The sequence below is a fragment of the Cavia porcellus genome, unplaced genomic scaffold (genome assembly GCF_034190915.1).
Source record: "Cavia porcellus strain 051 isolate PalLab524CR breed Dunkin Hartley unplaced genomic scaffold, mCavPor4.1 scaffold_10, whole genome shotgun sequence".
Taxonomy (NCBI): Eukaryota; Metazoa; Chordata; class Mammalia; order Rodentia; family Caviidae; genus Cavia; species Cavia porcellus.
The window spans coordinates 24,688,891-24,714,342 of NW_026947493.1; the positions used below are offsets into that span (position 1 = coordinate 24,688,891).

The window sequence follows — 25,452 nt, forward strand, 5'->3', positions numbered from 1 at the left end:
TCCGCCGCCGCACGGCGGGGAGCGGGCGCTCTCGGGCGGCGGAAGCGCAGACGGGCGCCCTGGGGCTCCTGCGGCCCGGCCTGGCGTGGCGCGCGAGCTTGCTCGAAGGGAATTTTCAACACTGAAGCCAGCTTGCTGTGTCTAAAAAGTCGCCAAACACGCGCGCTCCTCCCAGCCGAAGCTCGTACACACTCCTGTGTGCCTGCCTAGAGAAATCCAAGAGGACTCGGAGGGGAGCTCAGCTTCCCCGGCCGGGAGGACTCTAGGACCCGCGCGGATTCGCTCCCCCGGAGGGGCGGGGTGGGCCGCATGCGCACGCGCACCGCCTTGCTCGCCAGCGGGCGCCCTTCGCGAAGTAAAATAAGTGAAACAAAACAAGCCCAGCCTTTGTATCCTCTTAAAGGGGCCGCGCGCTTTCCTCCCGGCCCCGCCCCCGCCCGCGCCGCCCCGGGCTCCCGGCGGGAGCGCGCGGACTCGGCTGCCTTCGGGAGCAGCCCGCCGCGAGGGCTGAGCCGGCGGGAAGGCGGGGAAGGCGTCTGGTTCCTCGGAGGCGAGGCAGAAAGGAAGAGAGGTGAAAACTACGCGGCGCGGCGCGGCGAGGCGCGAGTGGACTCTGGTCCGGGCCAGCGCGGCCGGCGCCGGGACGCGGACCCAGGCTGCGGACGCAAACAAAGCTCGCGGGGGCGCCCGGAAAGTTTGCCCGCGATGGCTTGAGCGCGCGGAGAGGCTGCCGCTCGGCGCCGAGCGGGGCTCCTGCGGTGAGCGCGGCCGGCGGGGCCGGGCACCTGCCTCACCGGACCTCGGCTCCCTTCTCGTCTGATTTACTTCTTTTGCGTCGCGGCGGTGTAAGGCGTCATGTCGAAGGTGATCCAGAAGAAGAACCACTGGACGAGCAGGGTGCGCGAGTGCACCGTGAGGCGCGGACCGCGAGGCGAGCTGGCGCTGAGCGTGCTGGGCGGCGCGGAGCACGGGGAGTTCGCGTACCTCGGAGCGGCCGCGGCGGCCGGGCTCCCAGGCGGGGGTGCGGGCCCGGCGCCGGGCGAGGGCGAGCTGCTGCTGGAGGTGCAGGGCATCCGCGTGTCCGGCTTGCCCCGCTACGACGTGCTGGGCATCATCGAAAACTGCGCGGAGGCCGTCACCTTCAAAGCCGTCCGACAAGGTAAGGGGCGGGACCGGGACACCCAGAGAAAGGCGCCCCCAACCCGACCTCTGCCTGCCCGTCCGGTGCGCGGGAGGGAAGTTGGGGCCGCAGGTGAATGATCGAGCAGAGGAAATGCGCGGTGCGGACTGCCTGCCTTCCTGCGCTTGCGGGGGCGCTGCATGTGCTTGGGGAACCTGGAGGGGCGTCCCAGGCCGGAGTTGCGAATTTGGTACCTCAGATCCTAGTGCCGTTCGATCTGGCGCATATCTGCAGGAAAGCTGAGGAACCGAGGCGGGACAGGTGGATGCCCCTCGCGTCCCGGTGGGCATGTAGCCCTGGCACTGCTCACCGCTGTTCGCCACCACTTAGTTTCTAGACCCGAGGAGTGGGTGCGTGGAAGGCGAGAGCGCAGTTGAGTGTTTTCTTTTAGAAAACTGACTGTACCCTGCGACCCCTGCAGGTGGCTGGCCTAGGACCTTGTGAGGACTCCGGAACCCACTGGCTGTAGAGCTTTCCCCGCAGCTGGGTGACGCGCGTGTCTGCACCTTGCCCAGATACTGCGGGGAAGGGGTGTTGCGCTCCGAGGCGGGGATCAAGGCCAAGTTTACCTGCCACCTTTGTCATCGCTGTTGATAAGATAGCTGCTGCATATTATCAGCCTATTCTGTGCTGGGCTGTCTGTAAAGTTTTATTTGCAGTATTTCTTTCTGATTAACAGTTATAACTTGGAGTGATTTTTACAAATCTCATATTACAAATAAGGAAACCCGGGTTGACATTGAGTGACTTCCCCAAGGTCACACAACTACCAAGTGTTTAAGTCCTTGCTCCATCCTTAGGGAATGGAAGGAAAGGCTGATTTTTTTTTTTTTTTTTTTTTCCACGAGAAAGGGAAGCACTTTAAGTCTGCAGAAAACCAATGGCCTCTAAACTGGTGGGTTTGCTGGCCGCTGGTGTTGGTAGGTTTCTTGAATCTGTTAGATATACGCAAGGTCTGTCTCATGTGACGACTGCAGAATATGCTCTTTAAAGAGATTTCTTGTGTAGTCAAGCGCTGTGGCACAGGTTCTCCTGGGCATAAGCACCAAAGTTAAAGATGACGAAAAGTTTCCATATATCTCCGTAAGGACTGGCTGCAGCTGGCTAAATGTGTTTAGAGAGGATGGCTGGACCGACCTGGTCTTCCATCAAAAACCAGGAATTTCCAGATGAAATGGAGAAGGAAATAGGGGTGGCCTGGCTTTTTGGGAACTGAGAGTCTAATCCTTAGCAAATGGAAAGCGCTCTCATTTGAGTATTTATCCTTCACTTGAACATTTCGCCCAGAAGTCCTTCACCATACTGCCAGCATGAACAGATGCTGTGCTCCTTTGTTGAGTGTCTTGCAGTTTTTACTTGGACCTCAAATAGGTACTCATTTCTATACAGGAGCTCTCTGAAGGGAGAGACTGTTCCACATTCGTTGCACAGCTCTCCTGGCTTTGCCTTGCAAACCTGTAAACTGGCTTGTGGGTGTTACATAAGCAAATATGGGGCTCCTGCTCAAGCAGTTGCGGATGCAGAATAAATATTCGGTAAAGACCAGCTATTATTGTTATGTTTCAGTTGAGTTTGAGAAGTTATTTACTTATTTAGGAACATGGATTATAAATTTAATGCATTGCCTGAATGATTATGAATTGATAAGCTCCAGAGAAAATACTGTGTCAAGCAGTTGATAAAGGAGCAGCTGCAGACCTCAGTTCATGGCCCCTTGAAGTAAGGACAGAGGAGTACTTGCCTGTGCAGTGGGCATCTGGTGGTATACAAAGGATTCTGCCTTGGGTTTGTTTTAGTGTGTACCATGCTGCCTGAGGCTGAGTGTGGTTCCTGAGCTTTTGCAGGGAATTTAGGAGAGTTTGGTGAGCTGCTCAGGAAGGTTTGAAGGCAGCTGTGTCTCCAAGTGATATTCCTTCATCCAGGACTATTCTTTGTGAACAGTTTTATTCATGGCAGGGGTATGAGTGTACGTGCATGTGTATCTATGTGTAATGGGATACAAAAAAAGATGCAGATTGGGAAACTGAGATGGACTGAAAGCCACTACAGTGTGAAAGCTATTTCAGTTAGCTTGTCTGCCACTTTTATTAACAGTGGCTCTAGAACCACTTCATCAATCTTCTGTAATCTTCTCTATTACATTGAAATGAAGATTAAAATTAGATGAACGAATTAGGTCTTACTGTTATTGTGTCTAATCTTGTTACATAGGCTCACACTTGGCATGTAGTAAAGAACTTTATTTTGTGTTGTAGTTCCTCTAAGTTAGTTAGTTTCTGACAAGGAAGAGGGCCACTCTGGATATTTTCTGTATGTCTTCTTCTGAGGGAAGATTTTGCTGTATTTCATAGTAGTTCTCTGGAAGGATGGATGGACCAAAATAGTCTGTAGCAAATGGGATTATGTAAGGTGGGACTGGCCTGGAAAGAATCAATATAAATGGACCTATTGCCTTAGTGTTGGTTCATTTTAAATGGAGAGAACACAAAATACCCCAAAAATTTTATCATGTGTATGTGCATGTTCTTTCTTACATATGTGTTATCCTTTATGCATGTTATGGAATCATTTTCCAACAGTAAGATGCATAGATCTTTTAAAATTTAATTTTAACTGATGCACGAAAACATAAAAATTATACATATTAATGGGTATTGTGTAATGTTTCAGTCATGTATATATTGTGCAATATTTAATTCATCTTAAGTATCTGCTTTGTTGAATGTTTACAGATGTATATGCTCATGCTGTCGTCACTCAAATCAACATACAGAATACTTCCATAATTTCAAAAACTTCTCTCATGTCCTTTTCAGTTCCCATCTTTAAAAGGGAGTTTCATTTCTTTTACTGCACAGTTGACTGTTCATGAACTTTGTAAGAGCATCTGGTGGTATACAAAGGGTTATGCAGTATGTACTTGTTGCCCCTGGTTGTTTACACATGCAACAAAGCAATTTGGAGATTTCTTGTTATATATAATTTTTGGTTCTTTCTTATTGCTGAGTAGTATTTTGTTATACACATATATTAGTTTATCCTTTTGCTTGATGGTGGAGATTGGACTAGTTACTATATTTGATTATTGTTAATAAAGCTCCTATAAATGCTCCATTGATTTATATTTTTGCCAGTCTTTGAATTCATCTGTTTTGAAGTTTATTTGAAGTTTTGAAGGCTATTCTACTGTTTATAGGAAAAAATGTAGTTAGGGACATTTTAATATAGAATGTTCCTAATATTTATAGCTTTGACTATGTCACGTCTGTATGTGGTTATTATGTACAAGGCCCTGGATTCAATCCCCAACCCTAAAATAAGAAAGAATTGTCAGGTGCTTGAACAAGGTACTGCTTCATGGGCATTGTTTTCTTCAGTTTGCTCAACTGGACTAGGATGTCGGAGGATGAGGGTTAGAGAGTTTGAGTAATGTTTCCAAAGGTCTTCCTAGAAGCAGCAGACCAAAGTGGAACTCAGCAGACTGTTTACAAAAACTCTGCTTCACATGTCTGGGACCTTGGTCTAAAAGCTGAGTTCTAGACCACTGCTGTTAGCCTTACGTTGGGCCTCGTTAGAAATAGGAAATCTTGAGCTGCCCTCAGCAGTACTGACTGAGAAGCTGTGTGGTGGGGGTGGAATCTGTGAGGTGGTTTAACAAGCCCTTAGGTGTTACCTGTGCTTGCTTAGTTTCTGGTAAACCACTGCCCTAGGGTATAGCCTAAATTGCGAAGATGGCATTGAATGGGGCAGGTACCCAGGGTTCCAGAACTGGCTCTGCAAGTTCCTGCTGTCATTTCTGACAAGATGCCCTCTGTGGGCTTGAGTTTCTTCATGCCAAAAATAGGGTGTGCCTCTTTTCAGGTCCTTTGCACTTGTGAAATGCTCCAAAAAAAAAAAAAAAATGCTTTTTTTGAATTTCTATGAATATTCCAGACGCCAAAGGTTTAAAACAGTGTGATTGTAGTTTCCCAAATGGGGAGATTATAGGTCATGCTTTCATATATTCGCAGGTGAATTTTGTGGTTTCTCAGATTACTCAGAAACCAAAATTGTCCATGTACCCTTTTAAGGCCAGAATAGAGATAGTAATAAGACTCAATTTAAATTTAAACACCAAAACACTGCCGCGAGACCCTTCTCCCTGCAGTGAGGAACTTGTGACCACTTTCAGTTGAAGTTAGTTTTGTTTTTCAATTTTGACATTATGTGTTTGTTTTGATAAGTTGGAGTATAGGACAGCAGCTCTACAACAAAATAATCCTGTTTTGGTGTTCCCCTTGTTTTATATTCAGTGTCTCGTTCGACTTGGTTTCTTCATTTCTTGTTCCTTGTACCCCTAGCTAGTCACAGGATTGACTCCTTTTGTTAGCGTGCTGATTGATCTCAGTGGCCTCCTGGTGTCTTCCTTTCTTCCTATGTGTTTAACAAGGATCTCGGGACAGGGAGACCCTGGTTTGTAGCAGACCTGTTGTTGGGAAGATTACACGTCACTGGATTTCCTACACCAGCTTGAGCTGTTTCCGGTGTGCTGCTGAGCACCTCTGGGATAGCTCTGAGCTCAGAAGATGCCCTCACCCTGCTTTGGGTCTTCATAGCATCTGCTCAGTCTCATGTGTTGTTCTTTTATGTCTTCATTAGCTGTTCAACTCCCTCTTTACTAGAATGTAAGTTCCATGAAAACAATAAGCTTGTCTCTCTGGTTTCCCCTTTTTTTCCCAGTGCTTAAAACCCCACAGAGCAAATAATAGGTGCCCACTGAAGTTTGGTGAATGTACAAGTGAATTTTCTGTTGTTTCTGCTTAATCAGATGATTCATGCAGCGAGGCCATATGCAACATCTTTGCTCATGTTCTCCCTATTCAGTTTTTCTTTTCCTTACATTCTTGTTGCTTTTTATTTTCCCATCACCAGCTCTTCCAGTTAGCTGACTTTCCGGGTCTGTTAATTTATACTGACCTGTGAATGACCAACAAGGCGTAAGGCATTGTATTGAATTATTTCTGCCTGTTGATTATACTCAAGTTTAACAACTGGTCTCTGGATGTGAGATTTCAAGTTTCAGCCAGCACGGTGATGGGGCCTTTTCTGTTTGGTGTTCACGTGGACCTGCTCGTGTTGACATTGCCATGAAGGACACTTTACCTTTGTTTTCTTGCAGCCATTTCCCTGTGTACAGTTCATTTTTGGCAAGCAGCAAATTGGATCTTTGCTGCTGGAAACAGTCAGATTTTGGTTGTCTTATCTTAAATCATACTTTGGGATTACATGTCTTTTTTTGAATTTAAACTTTCAAAAACCTGTTTTTATGCTTGCTGCCAAAAGACCACTCTCAGAGGGATATTTTTAATTTACACTGGGGAATTCTCCATGGTTTTTATAAAAAGAAAACGAAAAAGCACACTACCCAATTTGCCCATCGTTTCCAGTGACCACACTTTGCCATTGGCTGTGCTATTTAACCTAACCTTAGAAGCAGGGGCATGCAGTTGGCTTGGTGTGTTTGTTGGCATTCATTACCCAGCTACTTCTGGATGGCAGAATTGATGATATCCACCAAGGGGGACTGAGTGGTTTGTAAGAGAAAACATTCTGACATCTTCAAATCACAGGAGTTTATGTGGAGGGTGTTGGTTCATAAACAATTCTTGTTTTATCACATAACACCGCTCTGTGATGTCAGTGGGCCTTTTCTTGAGTTAGTATATATGTGTAACAGGATGCACTGATTTTTGTATACACTGAGAATAGAGGCTGTCAAATCTGTTGAAGACTGACATTCACGTCCTAAAAAGTAGGTTACTGCATTTCTGCCTTTTGCAGCTTATATGTGAGATCTGTAACCTTGGAAAACACCTAGTAAATATTGAAGCTTTGCCATCCTGCACCCGTATGGGTGTCTGAATCCACCCAAAATTTCTTACGAATTTGTTTCATTGCTTCTGCAGATGAAGCTCTGAAGGCGAAGGATGGGCCTAACTTACTGACTTCTGCTTTATATTAAAATATCTTATGGGAGGTCCAGTGTCTTCTGGGTGAAGGCAAAATTAGAAAATGTGGGGTCAGAGGTATAGTTCAGCAGCATGACATCTGCTTGGCAAGTGCGAGGTCCTGAGTTTGATTCTGGTACTGCCCCTCCCCATAGAAACTTTATGACTAAATAGTAGTCTTCTTTTTTATAGTTGAGTAGTTAAATAATGTAAGAATCCATTTCTACAGGCCCTTTCTCAGAGTGGAAGCCTGTGTTCTGAAAGCCCATCTGATCTGGTTTTTATGATTGCTTCTTGCTCCCCAACCGTGGCCTTTCTTCGTCACCTAAACATCTTCATGAAAGGCTGCTCCCTTGGGAACTCCAAGCCCTTCTCTGAGGTCCTCTGTCGGAGAGACCTCCTCTGACCACAGTTTAAACTATAACGCCATTGCTATTAGTCATTCTTTATTCCCCTTTCCTGCTTTGTAGGTAATCGATCACTTCAAAAAGAAATAATTTCTCTTAGAGTTTTAAGTCCCAAGAAGGCAGAGAAGTTGTCTTATTCTCCCCTTCCTGTGTATCCCCTGGATCAAGAACAGTGCCTGGTTGAATGTCCACTCTCAAACAGAGACCTTGCACACATACCTGCAGAATGCAGTGGCCTCTCCACATTACGATACATGAAAGTCTGAAAATGTAGCTAATTCATGATGAGCCTATTAAATTGGTTAAGAGTTTAACATTTATAGTCTGTGGCTGGGGCCAAGTTGTATTTAGCCAGTTGATTCAAATATTCTTCAAGGCAGTGAGCATTGTTGGCCTGTTTTGATTAGTTTTAATATTGTGTGGGTTTATGAGACCAGATTTGGGCCCATGGTCTGTCAGGGGGAGGAAAACAGATGCATTAAAGTCTCCTTGGGGTCAAAGATAAAGTCACACTTAACTTTATATCTAGTTTTAATTATCTGCATAAAAGGGATCCTAGACTTCAAAGATAATTAAGTACTGATTTCAGGTTTTAGGAGGATTTGGGAAATGGCAGTAACACAGGTCAAGAGGTAGTGAAACAGGAGATCTAAACAGGAGACTCCAGGTGACTGCCAAGGACTCTGTTGACCTCGGGGTAGAGCTGTACGCAGCATCCCTTACTTAGCTAAGACCTTGACCTCTGCCCAGTCCTGTTTGCCATCCACGTCTGAAATGGAGTCCCCCAAAAGCAGACCTGAGACCAGGTTTTGAATGTTAGTGACTTATCTGGGGTGAGTTCTCAGGAGGCAGCAGTGGAAGAAGAGAAATGAGACAGGTAGGCAGGAGGCCAAAAGAGGAGGTCACTACAGTGGGGACCATTCTTTATGGCTTGAGGGTGGTGGTGGTGAAGGTGCAGGAAACTTTGTAAACTCTTTCACCTCCCTGGGGCCTGGAAGAGTTTCTTCTGACTAGCTGTGTGAGTAAGGTTTTTCTGATCATCTCCAGTGGCAGAAGAAACAGTTACATAAGACAGTTACGTTGTCACAGCCAAAGTATTAAACCCTCCATTATTGTGGGCATTTATATGTGTTTTTAACAATGATTATGTTTTCCACAATAAGGCTTGTATTTCAATCTGTTAGGAGACCAGACTTGAGATTCTTTCTATGGGCAGGGGCATGGTGGTCCAATTAAAAGATGATTAAATGTCCTGATATTTGAAGAATTATTGCTGTGTATAGTATTAGCATGACTGTCCTGGTGATCTTAAAATAATCCACAAATAGCAAAATAGTGATGCATTATAGATTCAGATTTTAGACCCAGCCTTGCTGCATAGAAAGGCCAGCTTGGACACTGACAAGCTAGGTGACCTAGGATAAGATATATCACCTCTGGGGCTAGATTTAGCTCTCTGAAAAATGGAAGTGACAGTGATACTTACTTCCTAGGATTGACAGAGGAATAAAACGCTCAAGGAACTTTCAGTGAATGCCATGTGCACAAGACCTGGTGCATGCTGAGTGCTGGGTGAATGCTGACTTTGTCATTGTTTGAGTGTTTCCCATTTGAAAGCATGGGGAGGAGCAGGGGGAGATGGAACTTGTGGTGCACAGCTCTTTGGAGAGCTTTTCAAGTCCAGAAAAAAACCTCATTTTTCTTCGTGATTCAGCTATTGTCTTTTTATAAGGCTCAGACTGAAGTGGACCAGGCAGGTAGGCTATGGATTCTTCATGTGTTGATGGAGATCTGAGCCCATATTGTCAAAGGTGACAGATCGATTCTGATAATTGTCTTCAGGTCCGAGGTGATGGTAAAGAGTGGGAGGCAACGAGTACTAGCATTGATAAACTTTGAAATTGTGATAGTGAGGTTCTCTCATTGGGTCTGGATTTCCACACCAAAAATGTCTGGGAAGGCAGTGAGGCTGGGTGGTTCTAAGGGTTTGGAGTAGGCCTGGGTTCAAGTCTAGGCCCTGCTTCTTCTCAGCTGAGAGACCACAGGCTGGCTAACCTGCAGAATATTTATTCTGCCAGCCTGCCAGTTGAAGAGGAAAATAATAAGTTACCTTATGGAGGTGGTTGTGAGGATAAAGTGCAATAATGTATATAAAGCACTTAGCTGCTTGGTTCATGAACAGTGCTTGACATATGCAAGCAGTAGCAATGGTGATTGTTTTTATTTGACAAACGGAAATACATCAATCAGTTCTGCTAAAAGTGTGGATCTAAACTAGGGTAATTTTGCCTACCTGATGGAACGTTTGGCAATCCCTGTAAACATTTTTGGTCATCGCAATTAAAGACGAGGTGCTACTTGCATCTAGTGCATAGAGGTCAGGGAGGCTGCTAAGTATCCTACAATGTACAACTCAGCCCTCACAATAGAGGATTGATTGTCCAGTACAAAATATCAGGATAGGTGGTGCCCTAATAATTATAACTGTAGATCTAGACTAAAGAAGGGTTTGCCTGGGCAGATGATCTTATTCTCATTTCAGCCATGAGAAAGTTGGCTTCAGAGGTCAAATTACTCACCCAGATGATGGACACAGATGAAATTGAAATCCACATCCACTTGGTTCCAAAGTTCTTATGTTGGGTTTTCATATTACAGGTGTCATTATCCCATGGTGTGGCGTACCCATGTGTTTATACTGTCAATGTGAATCCTCCCTTTCTAGTTAAGACTGATTGCTGCCAGAGACAATATGACATGCCTAGTAACCACAGTGAAGACACGCCTAGAAATAAAAGGTGTATTCTCAGTGTATACCAACGAGAAAACAGAAAACACTACATGTACATTCAAGCAATTTAGATTTGCTACCTTCTTCTGTTCTTTTTGATCTTTTTCACCGGCACATAGAATCTTTACTCTTTAGTGCTTTCTGTATTTTTGCATTCACATGATTATTTCAAGAGTCACAGTAGTGCCTTGTAGTTGTAGGTTTGCCTGGCTGTCTTCTGTCTTGGATTATGCGTTTCTTGAAGATGGCATCCCTAAGTTATGTATTCTGTGAACTCTACACTAGGTTGGTGTTCTGGAAATAGCTGTTCAGTTGAATTTTTTGGAGGGTAATAAGTAGGCATAATTTTTACATTGAAAAATTTCTTTGCTAAGATCTGTTGGCTAGAAAAATCCCTGTTTTATTTTTAAGGCATATTAGATACACTTAGCCATATGTCTGACTTTTTTGTGATGATTTAAAATGGTTGTCTGCCAATTGTAGCATTTTGGACTGTAGAGAAAATATTGAATTAATTGTGTTGAAGGTCTTAGTAGGCCTTTATTCTGGCCAGATGTGTGCAGAGATTGCTTATGTAACACAGCTATAGGAGGTACTGGTTTGGCCTGATTTAAATAGAATTAGTGCTTTATCACCTGAATTCTTGGAGAAGCCTTGGAATTTATGTCTTATAGTGAGAGTATGTTCATTTCCTCCTCCAACTATCAGCCTGTTTAAGTCTGTGCAACTTGGTTAAGAATTCAGAGCTCCAGAAGGAAAGAACAATTAGGATACGGGAAAGGAGAACAGAAGGAAGAAAAAAAAAAACTATACACATACACATATACACCTACAAAATAGCCAAGATAATTGTATTACTAATTTCTTTTAGTTCACTGAAAAAAATGATTTAGGCTTATATTGTTTGATCAGTTTTGCATATCTATATCGTAATCTGAGCCACTATTTTGAAGATAGTATACAATATATTAGCCATTGTTAATCTCCTACTATCTTGTTTTGAAATTTTGTATCATCGTTTTTATTCTTTTTTCTTTAAAAAATAATTTAGAGCTCAAGATCTCGTTAACAGATTTTTTTTGATGTTGGAGCATGTGTATTTTCTTTTATCAAAAGCATATGTCTCTAGGTTTTGGTTTCTAACCTTTTAAAAATTTATAGTACTGTGACCTTGTATCACAGACCCTATCAATTATTATCCATAGTTGGTCCACTTCCATAGATTTTTTTTTTTTGGCTGGTGAGATTTATATTTTTTCTTACCTTGGCACAATATGTAGAACACAGAAAGATGTTAATGTGGAAGGAAAAATGTGTGCACATTGCTTAAATTCCCACCCCAGAGAAATATATGTGTGTCACCGTATTTTAATTCACCCATCCATTCATCCATTCACATGCCTGTATATATTTGTATTTTGGGAGGGGGTTCTTTTTCTTACTCTACGGGATTGTAGAGTACACGCTATTTTGGTGGGATTTTTCTCTGTGCCTAATGAGGTGTCATGAGGTTTTTTTTGGGTACTTTCCACAGGCCAGCTTGACTTTGCCAGTTCAAGTGGTTGCAGATTGGCTTTTTGGTTGTTCTATAATATGTCAAATCAGGTTTTGAAGTTGTACATTTAGGTTGTTTTTAGTTGTTTCTTATTTTATAGAATATTTTGCTGAATATTCTCATACATACATTATAGTGAACATCTAAAGATACTTTCTTTGAGTAGATGATTAGAAGAAAAGCTGTTAGTTTGTATGACATTGTATCTTTTTAAGAGTTTGAGTATTTCCTATTTGTGGCTCTCTGGAGGATATATTAATTTACAGCTCTGCTGCATGTCAGTGAGGTCCTGTAGGTCTTCAGTTACGTGACCCGTAGTGGGGTAATACCTACTACTCAAATTGTTTATTGCTAGGGGTAATGATGGATTCACATACTGAGTAGGGATTTTCAAGGATATTGGAGTGGTGCAATTGGAGTAAATTGGAAGGGCTAATTTTGCTTCAGGGGAAGAGTTATTCTCTTAAACTTATTGCTGCCATAAATAATATTGATCCAGTGTTCCAGCTTTTGCAGGTTTTCAAGAGAACCCAGAAGCTTGGATTTTTTTTTTTTTTTTAATTTAATGTCTGTCAGTTTTAAAATGTTGGTTCAGAGTTCTTTCAAAAACTTGGGTGAGCCAAACAGAACACATCTGGGAGCCATATTTGGTCCTCAGGCGACAAGTTTGAAAACTGTCACTTGTGCCTTTTATTTCTCCCACTGGTATCTCTCGCATTTCATCTCTTTCTTATGTCTGTATTCTCAGAGCCCAGGATAATGATCAGCTTACAAATAGGGCCAAAAAATGTGTGTTGCAATGAATAATACATCCTGGAAGCAGTTTAGTTTGGCCCTAGAACTAGTCTGTACAGGCTCATTGAGGCCCAGTTGGTGACAGCTCTTCAATTCTAGTTGTGAAGAGCTGGGAAGAGAGTGTATTTTGACAGCTGATCATAGTTTTGGGGTTATTTTGTCTTAGGGCTTCAGTCTGCTGAGACTTGAAGTAGGTGCAAAATCACATCTTCAAACTGATAGTCATATGGACATGAATTCCCAGTATAGGAGTGGATTCTGGTTTTGGCTTAGAGGTGATTTCACTGCAAAATGTATGACTTTACAAATAACAGAATGAATGAATCTAATGCTTGTCATTTAGGGTTTTAAATATGATAAGGAAGTTCTTAGTAACACAACTTGCTTGGACTTTTGCCGATCTGTCAGGACTCTAGCCTTTCCTCACAAAGTGGATGCTATCCAGAGTGTGATTATCTTCAGAGAGCAGTGGGTTATCTGTTCTTCAGTGCCACAGTTACATGGTAGAATTGTGGTTTTTGAAAACCACTGCAGCCCATGTTGCTTTCGTGCCTGCATAATGGATTGTTCTGCATTGCATAATTCATGTTGGGCATCAGGTTTGCTGCATGAGACCGAGGATGGGGACTTAGAGTATTTAGATTAGAAATTTAATTGATTCAGTTTTTCTATCAAGGAGCCAAGGAAGGGCCCCTGAAAAATCAAAGCTATAAAATTAGCAGCAAAACGTCTTTGAGAAGTTTAAATTTTGCTAGGTTTGGATTTGGTTTGGGTATTTATTCTCTTTTTATTGTTCCATTTCTTCCCTCTATATCCCTTTCAGAATGGAACATTCCAATAGGCTGTCTAGGAATTCAGTTTTTGATAAAGTAATCTATTTGTAATCCAAAATTTCATGTGTGACGCAGAACTGGGCTTTTCAAGTGTGGGTTACTGTAGGCTCTAACCAGCTGCGCTCATTAACGTACAGTTAAGCACCTACACAGCGTACATGAAACTGGTCTGTTTCAGCTAGGATTAGCACAGCTGCTCAGCAAACCCTGGGCAACCCTGGGAGCATGTGTACTTAACATACGTTCTTGCATGCCCCTGAGATACTTCTCCTTTTTTCTGTTCTTATTATTTACTTTCCCCTTCTCCCACCCTTGCTGGTGCTGGGGATCTAACCTACAGCCTTTTGCATGCTGGCAAGTGCTATTACACTGAGCTACATACCCAGCTCATGGGCATTTCTTTCATAGCATTATAATGGCAGTAGGTAATTAGGCAGTTGATTGCTGACATACGACCGACCAAAAGCTAGTTAAATTTGAGATTTTGTATCTTGAGTTTAGTGAGGCAAAGATAGGGGAAAATCAGTAATCATTCATTGTAACTGAAGAATGTGAGATGAAATTGTTTCAAACACTAATATCCAGGGATATGTCCTGGCTTCTGTCCTTTTGAATCTATGAGCCACATTCTATGTGCCAAGAAAATTTTCTTTTTAAAATACAAAGTCTTTTAGAAACACAAGTATTATCTCAGCGTTGACATATTCTATGTCCATCATGATTTATGAAAGTCAGGGAGATAGGATATCCAGTAAAAGAAACACCCTTTTAGCTGTTGCCTATTTGTGTCTCTAACTCTGTGGGAAACTATCACCACAAGGAAGAAAGGCCTGGCTCTCTACTCAGTGTGAACCTGTTTCTGTGACATTTTAGCTAAAAATGTAAACTCAAGCTATTCTCTGTGAGATAAATTATCTCAAAGAAAGATAATTGCAGAAGAAGCCATTGATAGGAATAAGATTGATGGTTGTTACTCTTGAAAGTTCTCTTGGTGGAAGGAGCCTGCTGGTTGGGTTTAAATATGGTGAGTCACTCCATTTTCCTGATTCGTGAATTCCTGGGGAAAAAAGACATTCAGAAAAAGCTGGCAGGGGTGAGGATTGAGGGGTGGAAGTGGGTTTGTGGTCCTGTGGGCCTGTGTATCTATTTCTGGGCACATCTGTTTACCTGATGGCTGCTAACAGATTGCAGGCAGAGCCGCTTGGAGAAGGTGATAAGTTTTGGAGACATTGGCCTGTAAATTGGATTTTGGTGAATGGAAAGTACATCAGAATTGCCTGCTAGAATCTGCTGGTCATGGGGCTCTGGAGGTAGTGGGATCATTAGTGATTCTGGCGCATGTCTTCCTGCCTAGCATAGACCTGATAATTGCATCGCCAGAGAATGGCCCATAGAACTGCATAGGATGCTTATGGAATGTGAGTACTTTCCTAGACCTCAGATCAGACCTACAGAAGCAGAACCCTGAGAGTGAGACCTTGGTAGCCATAGTGTTCAAAAAAGTTCTGGCAGTGAGAAGTCTAATGTTCAAAGCTTCAGGCTCTCAAATACTGACCTTTTCAATTCTGATGCTTCGTGGATGGTGGTAACACTTCCTACTCTGCCCTTGAGTTACTGTTGATTGAGAAAAGAGATCGAGTGGAAAGATGAACCGAGTTATTTGAATACTGGCTCTTTTAGGGGCAAATACTGAAAAAGTACTTGTATGTACGTGGAAGGTCATTGTATTGCTTTAGAATTTAGAATCAGCCTGGTAATTTGAAGGGACCTTTTCCATGGTTTTGTGTTTGCCTTTTTAAAATGGAAAGGGACCTCTTCAGGGAAGACATCGGACTGGCAGCGCATACTGCGATGATGAAATATTCTTTACATTGTCCTGTATTTAGTCCACTACGTACGTGTGGCTGTTGTGTACTTGAAATGTGGCTAGTGTGACTGAAAAATTGAATTTTAAATTTTATTTACATGTACTGAATCTAAGTCTACATAACCATGTGTGGCTAGTGCCTACCATGGTGAACAGCAGCACAGAAGGCAGTGCCATTACAGTGAGAGGACAGTCATAGGCCCTTGGTGCTGCTTGGAGCCACTCTAAGATGAGAGTAGGTGACACTTCAGGTTGATGCTTCTTGAATTTGAAAACCTAAGATAGATAATGTTTTAGTGGCCCTTAGATGGAATGATGGTTTCCTAAAAAAGTTGAGCATATGGCAGGCCTTCCCAGAGGCAGAGTGAGAGGATCAGACAAGGTTTTCATTTGCTGGAAGAGCGGAACAGGTATTGACTTGAAAGAGGATGTGAGATAAATGACCGGGACCAACCTGTGCTGTGCTGAGTGAACTGAGAGACTGAGCTTGGTGGCTGATTAAGATTCTGAACACTCCGAGTGGCAGGGCCACAGAGAGGTCACCAGTCTATCAGTGGCTGCCAGAGACTGTGCAGGCACACAGGAGCCTAGGCCACAGGGGACCACAGTCCTGTGTGGCGAGAGAGCTAGGAGGTTACGTTGCGCTGCGTTGGTTTCAGTTGCAGCGCTGTGACCTTGAGTACTTTACTTAACCCCTCTCTGTCTGGTTTCCTCATCTAAAAAAGAGATGATACTCGTGCTTGGCCGGAGGCCACATCATTCAGTACTTAAGAGTTTTGAAACCTTGGGATTTAACTCTTGTCTCTCACATCCTGGTTGGGAGGTGGAGCTGGTGATGTCAGTCTAGAGGAAGAGCGTGGCTGGGTGCTGTTTCTGGGCACACAGTCTTGGAGAAGATGGTCTGGCTCTGCGTGTCCCAGCGGTACTAAGCAGAAGCTACAGATGTGAAAATACCTTAGAGTCACTGCTTGTTGGGGTGGTGGTAGTGTTATATTTTCTTCCTGGCTTATAAAAGAAAACAGTATTAAACATACGTGTGCAAAAGCACACAGTAGTGTCCTGACCTTATCTTTGTCTCATAGTTTTGTGTGCGTGTGCATGAAGTTCAGCTAGGAATAATTATGGACCCCATCTCTGACTAAGATGAAAGGAAAAAGAAATGAGCCCAAGGTAATAAGGCAATTTGCAGATCCTAGCTCCCAAAGAAGAGTAAAGATGTTTTCTTTCACTACGTTCTCAGCAATTTTATTATTTGATGATGCTAAGGAATTTCTTGTCTCTTTCTGTGTTTAACCTGAAAATCTTTTTTTAAGCATTCATCTCCAGCCTGACTACCTTTTCCCATCTCCTGACTGTCGGACGTCACCTATGAGAATGGAAAGTAAGGACAAAAGAGCTGTATGGGCATCAGCCCAGTCCTCCACCTGTGCTTTAAAAAGTGTTCCATCCATCTGCTCCATTTTAGAGATCAAACACTGAGGCTTGAGAAGTCATTGTTGAATGAGGGTTCCTGGCTAATGAGGGGCAGTGATGGGCCTGCTATGGAGTGGCAACCTGCCATTGCTTTTTTAGAAGCTGTGTGAGCCCCTGAGGTGGGTGGCATTTCCCTCCAGACTGCCTGTGCTGTATGATAGGGGTGCAGCAGGTTCTAGTCCTTGTGTTCTTGTTGGAGCAGGAGATGCCCATCCATGCTCCATATGTCTAGGCAGTGTCGACTGACACCCACTTCTCAGTACTTTTTGGAAACTGCAAGGTTCTGTTTGACTTTTAAAATTGTGTCAAAATATACATAAGTTGTCCTTTTTTTAAAAAAAAACCTACTTTTTAAGTGTGTAGCTCAGTGGCATTAGGAACATAGCCGGTATTGTGCAGCCATCACCACCCATCAATCTCCTTAACCAATCTCTTCCCCCATGGACACTTAGTCCCTATCAACAACTCCCCATTCACCTGTCCTTCTTACCCGTTCTACATTTCTGCCTTGATGAATGTGGCAGTCAGTGGAACATCCTATTGGTGGAATCATACAGTGTTTGTCTTTGTTAACTGGCGCATGTTGTAGCATGTGCATAATGACCTTCCTTTTGAGGCTGAGTCATCCAGTGTATGTGCAGACTGCAGTTAGCGTGTCCATTTGCTGCCATGGACCGTGAGCTGTTTCTGTCTCTGTGCGACTTTAGTCTTCTCCTAAGAAGCAGGAAGAGTAGTCAGATTTCTTCACTACTTGGCCTCCTCCTTTCTGCTCCTCTTCCTTTTGTGCTTGGCCTGACTTTCCCAGGTGTACCACTGGCCTAATGTCAGTGCTCTGCAGATGGAGATCTTGTTGCCAGGGTAGAGGATGGCCAGCAGCGTTTCCTCACCATTGCTTTGGGACTCAGAGCACTTTGAATTCTCTGGGGTTTAGTTCCCATGGACTATGATCTGGTCACATCACCACAGTCCCAGATTGGAGCTGTATGTTTGGGAGATATGGACCAGGGTTTGCATCTCACGTTTCTGAGTTCCAGTTTGGTCTCACTGCTTACTTGCTAGGTGATGGTAGGTGTGTGATTTCACTTCTGTGAATTAGCAATAAGAATGCACATGTTGTGTGGCTGCTGGAAGGAGGAGATGAAAAGACACAGTGAATCCTTGGCATGGAACATAGAGCAAAAGCAACACTGAATAAACCAGTTGTTATTACTGAGTTTGTCACTTTTCCTGCTTTGAATCTGATAACTTTTGATTCTAGTTTTGTGAAGGCGCTGAGTTGATTGTATAATTAACTCAAAACCCTTCTGTTCAGCACTCTGGGTTTTTATAATCTTTCCTGGCACCACCTCTTCTTAGATTTTATGGAGCTGAATTTGGTAGACCAAATTATATGGAGCAGATTTAATGGAAACACGTTCTAAGTATACTGTTTTTATGTTATTTCTCTTAGATCTCTTGAAGCCTGAATTTAGTCACCATTCTCTGTGGGAAGCTAGAAATCATTATAGAACAATTAAATGATCTCTGAATCTTTAGTGTTCTAGAAAGATTGATGAGAAGATAAAAGGACAGAAAATGTATGTGGGTGTTGTCTGATAAACTTTATGCCAGGGTAGTTGCCTGGATTGGTAAGGTTTTTTCCCCTTTCTGTCAATTATTTTTATTTATTTATTTATTTTTGGGGCCAGATTTCATGCTTCAGGCTGGCCTTGAACTCATTTTGTAGCCTGGGCTGGTCTGGAACTTGCAGTGATCCTCCTGCCTCAGCCTCCTGAATGCTGGGAATACAGGTGTGTGCCACTGTGCTTGGCTCCTTCTGTTGATTTTGTAGCACAAATGCACTTGAAATTCAGCCACTTAGACATTCATTGCTTACATGTTTTTTTCTTTTAATTTTTGAGCTCAGGGTGGCTTTAAACTTAATCCTCCTGTCTCCCATGGGCTGACATTACTGTTCTGTGCCACCATGCCCAGCTCACTTATACATTTTAAATATACTTCATATACTTTTAAATAACCATGTTACATATTTTTAATTTTACTCATTGTTTTAAATGTCACAGTTACAGAACAGCTGACATTTGCATAACCTTTCTTGTGTGCTATGTAGAAATGCTCTTAACTCATTTACTTCTTAGTCCGTTTTAAGACTGTGGGTATTATAGTCACTCCCATTTAACAGAAGAAGGAATGAGGCTTAGAGGAATTAAGATATTTTTTACCACTGCTGTTATTATACAAGAAAAAATAAAAATGATACAGAATTTCAAAAAAATAATATAAGAATAACAATGTTTAATGCATTTCATATTTTTATCTTCAAAGTACAGATTACAAGATACAGACATGAAAAGTTGATCAATATAAACACAAACCACTCTTTTCAATGAACTAGTAGAGATTAGTAGTATAATTATCTTACCTGTTGTATATTTTATCGCAACAGCTTTGTAGTGTAATTTAAGTGATGCCTCCTGCCTTGCATTTGTTGCTAGTATTGCCTTTGCTATTCTAAGTTTCTTCTGTTTCCAAATGAATTTTAGGAATGTTTCCTCTAGATCTGTGAGGTGTGTTAATGGTATTTTGATTGGAATTGCATTAAAGCTGTATAACCATTTTGGGAGTATGACCATTTTTCACTATGTTGGTTTCTCCAAACTTACAGTAAGGGCTATCTTTCCATTTTCTGGTATCTTCTTCTATCTCATTTTTTTTTTTTTTTTTTTTTTTTTAAGAATACTGTAGTTTCCAATGTATAGGTCTTTTACATCCTTTGTTAGGTTGATACCTAAGTATTTCATTTTTTGGATGCTGTTGTGAAAGGTGTTATTTTGATAGTCTCCCTCTCAGTGAGTTTGTTGTTTGTGTGTAGGAATGCTATTGATTTTTGAGTGTTGACTTTGTATCCAGCTACACTGCTGAGTTTGCTTATTAACTTGTAATCTTTTGATGGAGTTTTTGGGGTCTTCTATTTGTCATCTGCAAATAGTGATAATTTAACTTCTTCCTTTCCTATCCTAATTCCTTTTATTTCTCTTTCTTGTCTATTTTTGCTGGCTAAACTTTCCACAATTGTATTGAATAGGAGTGGTGATGGTGGACATCCTTGTCATGCTCCTGACTTTAGAGTGATAGCTTTCATTTTTTGTCCATTTAGTATGACGTTGGCTGTTGGTTTGTCACAGATGTTTTTTTATCACATTGAGGTAGAGACCGTCTATTCTGATTTTCTTTAGGGTTTTTACCATGAATGAGTGCTGGAGTTTATCAAAAGCTTTTTCTGCATCTATTGGAATGATCATGTTATTTTTGTCTTTGGCTGTGTTTATGTGGTGCATTATGTTCATTAGTTTGTGTATGTTGAACTATCCTTGCATTCCTGGGATGAATCCTACTTGATCATGATGTATAATCTTCTTGATGATTTGCTGCATTGTTTGCTAATATTTTATTAAGGATTTTTGCATGCATGTTTTTTAGGGAGGTTGGCCTATAGTCTCCTTTCTGATTGGGTCTTTCTGTAGTTTTATATGAGGGTAATACCTGCCTTTAGGAACGAGGAAGAATTCTTTCCCTTTGATTTTCATTAAAGATTTTGAGGCCTCTTGACTAGTCTTCTGTAAATTTCTGGTAGAATTCAGCCATGAATCTGTCAGCACCTGGCATTTCTTTGTTGGTAAGTTTTTAATTATATTTTCAATTTAGTAACTGATATTGGGTTATTTAGAGTTTTTCTGTCTTCTTGGTTCAGCTTTGGCAATTCATGTGTATTTAATTATCTGTTCATTTCTACTGTGTTTTCTATCCTATATGAGTAAAGATTTTTGAAGTAGGTATTCATGATCTACTGAGTTTCTACAGGATCTGTAGTGATTTCACCTTTTTCATTCATTACATGAATTTGAATTTTTTCTTTCCTTTTTTTACCAGGTTGCCTACGGTTTATCAACTTTGATTTTTATTTCAAAGAACAAACTCTTTGATTCATGAATTCTTTGTATTTTTTTTAGCCTCATTTGCATTAATTTCTGCTCTGAACTATATAATTTCCTGCTTTCTGTGGGCTTTGGGCTTGCTTGCTCTTCTTTTTTTGAAAGCTTCAGGTGTAGCATTAGGTTCTTTATTTGAGCTCATTCTGTTTTCATGAATGCTATAACTCAATGCTATAAATTTCTCTCTTTGGACTGCTTTCACTGTATCCTACAAGTTCCTGATGTTGTATTTGCATTTTCATTTGATTGTACATATTGTATAATTTCTTCTTCAATTACTTCTATGATGCATTGATTGTTTAAGAGAGTGTTATTTAATTGTCCTGTATCGATGAGGCTTTTGTTGTTTTTTGCTATTAATTTCCAATTTCATTGCCCTGTGGTCAGATAACATGCATGGGATAATTTCAGTTGTCTTGCATTTATTTAAGTGAGTTCTATGGGCTAGTAGTTGGTCTATTTTAGCAAACATCCAGTGTGCAACTGAGAAAAATATGTATTCTGGCGTTGTTCGGTAGAACACTGTGTAAGTCTGCTAAGTCCGTTTGTACACATGTTTGAATTAGTTCTGTATTGCTTTGCTGATTTTTTGTCTAGTTGATTTTTTTTTTGTTACAAGGTCATATTAATATCCCTGTTATAATTGTGTTATTGCTTATTTAAGTTTTCATGTACATTAATGAAAGGGACGCTGCAGTGGTAGGAGGCTGGGAGGCGGAACCAAGGGGCTTTATCTGGAGGTCATCTTCCCAATCCCTAGGCAATTTACCTGTGGCGCAAAATGAATTCCAGTGGGCTACTTGTGCATCAGTAATGCCCCTTAGGCACCACCCCAAACCAAAGCTGTATGTATGCCCCCCCCCCACCACGTGTCTGTTAGAGAAAGCCAGGCCCTGATGGTTGTGGAGCTTCTTTCCACATCTTTAAAATAAAGGCCACTGTATATTCTGTCTTCTAACCCTGCCGAAAACTCTTTCAATTAATATTTGTCATTCATAATTGGGTGCTTCTGTATTTAATGCAGTCCCCTGACAAGTATGTAGTGACCCTCTTTATCTCTTTTTATCATTTTTGGTTTGAAGTTCACATTGTCCGCATCAGAATAGCTACCCCCTGCTTTCTTCTGAGTTCTTGTTGCATGGAGTATTACTTTGCATGTTGTGACTTTCGGTCTGTCAATATCTTTTTGAGTTAAATGTGTTACTTGTATATAGCATATTGTTGGGTCTTGTTTCTTGATCCATTCTTCCAATCTGTTTCTTTTGATTGGTGAATCGAGGCCATTTCCATTGATATTTATAACTGATATGTATTGGCTTATCTTTATTTTCCTATTGTTGGTTTCCTACTTTTCAGTCTCTGTTTAATTGCTTGCCCTGTGTAGTGGTTGATTAATTTTGTCAACTTGAGAAGGTTAGAAGCTTAACTAAATTGACTTAGCAATTCTACACCCTAGAGTATAGAGGACCTATCCTAGGATGGCTCATTTGATTGTATGAAAGGGAAATGAGGAAGGATGGAATTCTTTTCTTTGATGGAGCTCTAGTCTTTGCCTTCAGTTTACATGTCATCTCCTGGCTTCCAGTGTAAACTCTTTGGCTTCTGCCTTGGATCCTTTAGCCTTCTGGTGTAGACTTGTTTGCCTTATGTCACAGACCCCCCGGTCTACTGATACAGACTTGTACAGGACACACAGTGAATTCTAGACCTTGAACTGAATCTTTCAGCCTTCAGCCTCCAGTGTGCAGATGCCCTCTGCACCTTTCCCCATCCAAGTCTGTGGCTGACCATCATAAACCAGTCTTGTAATTTATACTTTTATACATCTTGTGTTGTATCTGTTTCTCTAGTAAAACCTGACTAGTACACCCTGCCTGGCAGTATTTTTTTTTCTGATGCTGTTCTTGGAATTGTGGTCATATCTAAATCTACAGTATCTTTCAGTATTCTTTGTAGAGTTGGTTTGGCAGTGATGAATTTCTTCAGTTTTTGTCATGGAAGTATATCTTATTTTTCTATTAATTTTGAAAGATAGTTTTGCAGGGTACATCATTCTGGGTTGGAAGTTGTTTTGTCTCAGGGTGTGAAATTCTTCACTGCAAGCTCTTGAGCTGCAGCTTGTGTTGAGAAGTCAGCTGTGATTCTAGTGGGCTTTTTTTTTTTTTTTTTTTTTTAATAGATATTCTGTTTCTTTTCTCCAGTAGATTTCAATACTCTGTTTTTTGTGCTGAATTTCTAGTATATAGATTATTATATATCTGGGTGTAGACTTATTTTGGCTATGGCTGTTTGGAGTTCTGTATGCCTTGCATTTGTGTGTGTCAGATTGTGTTCCAGTGCCTGGAAAATTTTCTGTCATTACTTTTGCAAATAGTTTCTTCGTGACATTTGTGTTGACTCCTGCTTTTTTCATTGACACTCACGAGGTCTTACATTGTCTTTCTTTGCATTATCTTAGAGCTATTGAATTATTATTTCATAGTCCGTCTTTATTCTTAAGAGATCTTTGTTTTTCTTATTGCTAGCCATGAACCTGTCTTCAAGGTCTGAAAGTCTGTCTTCACTTTGGTTCAAGCAGTTTTGACAGATTTCAATGGAGTTTTTAATTTCCTGGCTATCTCTTTGGATCTGTTTCATGTAGTCTGTTTTCTGTACTATTCATTCAAGGTTTTTCATCATTTTCCTATGTTCTTCTATTTTTTATTTGTGCCTTCTCTAGCTATATTGTGTAATTTCTTCATTATTATTGTCATTTCTTTTTTTGCCTGAGAGATATTTCTGATCTGATTTCCTTATAGCCTTATGGGTTTATTTTTTTTATTTCACCTGCTGTTTTCAGAAATTTCAGGTAGCTACCTTCCAATTTCTTCTTTGTCTATGTGTCCTGTATTTGTTCCAGTTGGACTGAAGGTCTGAGATTGCATTTTGCTTTTTGTCTTGTCATTTTAAAAAAAATTTTGTTTTCTGTGATGATCCTTGAAATCTGAGTTTTTATAGTAGGTAGCTATTTCACTAGTAGAAAGGGCTCTTTAGAAAAAGTGTGTTCTTCAAGGATGTCTTCTGTGTGTAGGAGGCTCTTGGTTTGTGTCTGTCTCCAGATCCTACAAATTAATCAATAGTGGGAGGTTAGCACTGTTTGGCTCCATCTCCAGTCCCTTGGTGTTGGGCTGTGGTGAGATTATTACCCCAGAGCTTCCCAGTATTGTTATGAAGTGAGAACAACTGATTGAAACAGATATGACTTCCCAGGTGAAATACTGTAATTAGCAATGACAGAAGCATCAAATGCAATTTAGAAATGGGTGAACTTTAGTAACTATTGATTTCTACCATTTTTTTTAAATGGTAGAGATGGAAAACAAACTAAGTTCTCAGGGTCCAGGAATAGTATGTGTTCTTATCAGCCTGGGAAGTGGTTGATGAAGAAATACAAGCTTTCTGGGCCCAAGGAACTTTTCTAGGTCTTTAGAACCAGAGATTTATGCTCAGTTACTTTTTTTTCAAGAGATACGGTCTTGCTCTGTGGCCCAGGCTGGATACAACCCTTGGGCTCAGGTAGTCCTCCTGCCTTAGCCACCTCAGTGATTGAGACCACAAGTATGTGCCACCTTAGGTACTTTGTTATAAAAATGATCAAATATTAATTTATCAATGAGTGTATGTCTCATTATGTCTTTCAGCAAGTTAGGACAGGCCTTGGAAATGGTCTCAGAAGTCAGCATGGCTGTTCATTGTACTTACGTTTTCTCAGTGATGCAGGACTTCTGATTTAATAATGTTCAGGCCTCAGTTTCCTTGTATGTAATAGACACTGTTAATAGATATGAGGACTGCAGAAATTTAGTGAACAGTTATTGGTTATGTATGTACTGAGCCCAACCCACTGTCACGAGAGCATCATTATTCTACTCTTTGGTGTTTTCCAGGGTCCTGTGGGCTGAGGATTTGCAGTCATCCACTGTAGGGCTAGACTTTCCTCACATAATATCATGTGCAGGGCTCACCTTTGAATTATTTGGAAAACAGTCACAGTGCCCAGCTGTGTTTGCTGGCTTGGGGTTAGTGAGCTTGAGCTATGTAAATATGCACTTGGACCTGAAGGCTGCAGGGTAAGGTCAGGTTTGGAGTCTATTGACCACCACCGGTCTTGGGATGAGCATTCCCTGAAGATACGGCATTCTTTTCCTGCCCTCTGTGTTCATTTATTTTGTTTTACTGTTGTTGTCTTTTGATACTGAGGGTTGAACTAAGGGCTTTGTGTATGCAAAGCATGTACTGTACAAGTGAGCTGCATGCCCAGCTTCTTCATTTATGTTTAAATAAGATGTGTTTTATCATTAGAGGGGAGATTAGTGGTAGCATTTAAGACATATGGGTGGCTGAGGAATATGATTTTCCCCTCAGAGATTCCAGGCCTTGCAGCTGTAGAAGTGTCTGTATGTTTTGTGAGAGTTTGTGTAATGTGATATTTGATTCAGTGTGGGCAACTAAGGATCTCGGCTCTGCAGTTAGGTACTTCTGGATCTGAATCCCCTAGTATTCTGGACTTGGTAATATTTATAAACTTTGTAA

General features: G+C 41.5%; 1 protein-coding gene across 24 annotated transcripts in view; it reads left to right on the forward strand.

Annotated features, from left to right (window-relative positions):
• The first annotated feature begins 700 nt into the window (after positions 1-700).
• Magi1 (membrane associated guanylate kinase, WW and PDZ domain containing 1) overlaps positions 701-25,452 on the forward strand; it is a 589,708-nt gene continuing 564,956 nt past the window's right edge. For all 24 annotated transcript variants that reach the window (XM_063257099.1, XM_063257101.1, XM_063257105.1 and 21 more), the window contains exon 1: positions 701-1,159. In XM_063257099.1, coding sequence (XP_063113169.1) covers positions 856-1,159 — 304 coding nt within the window. In that variant the 5' untranslated portion in view covers positions 701-855. The remainder of the gene's footprint in view (positions 1,160-25,452) is intronic.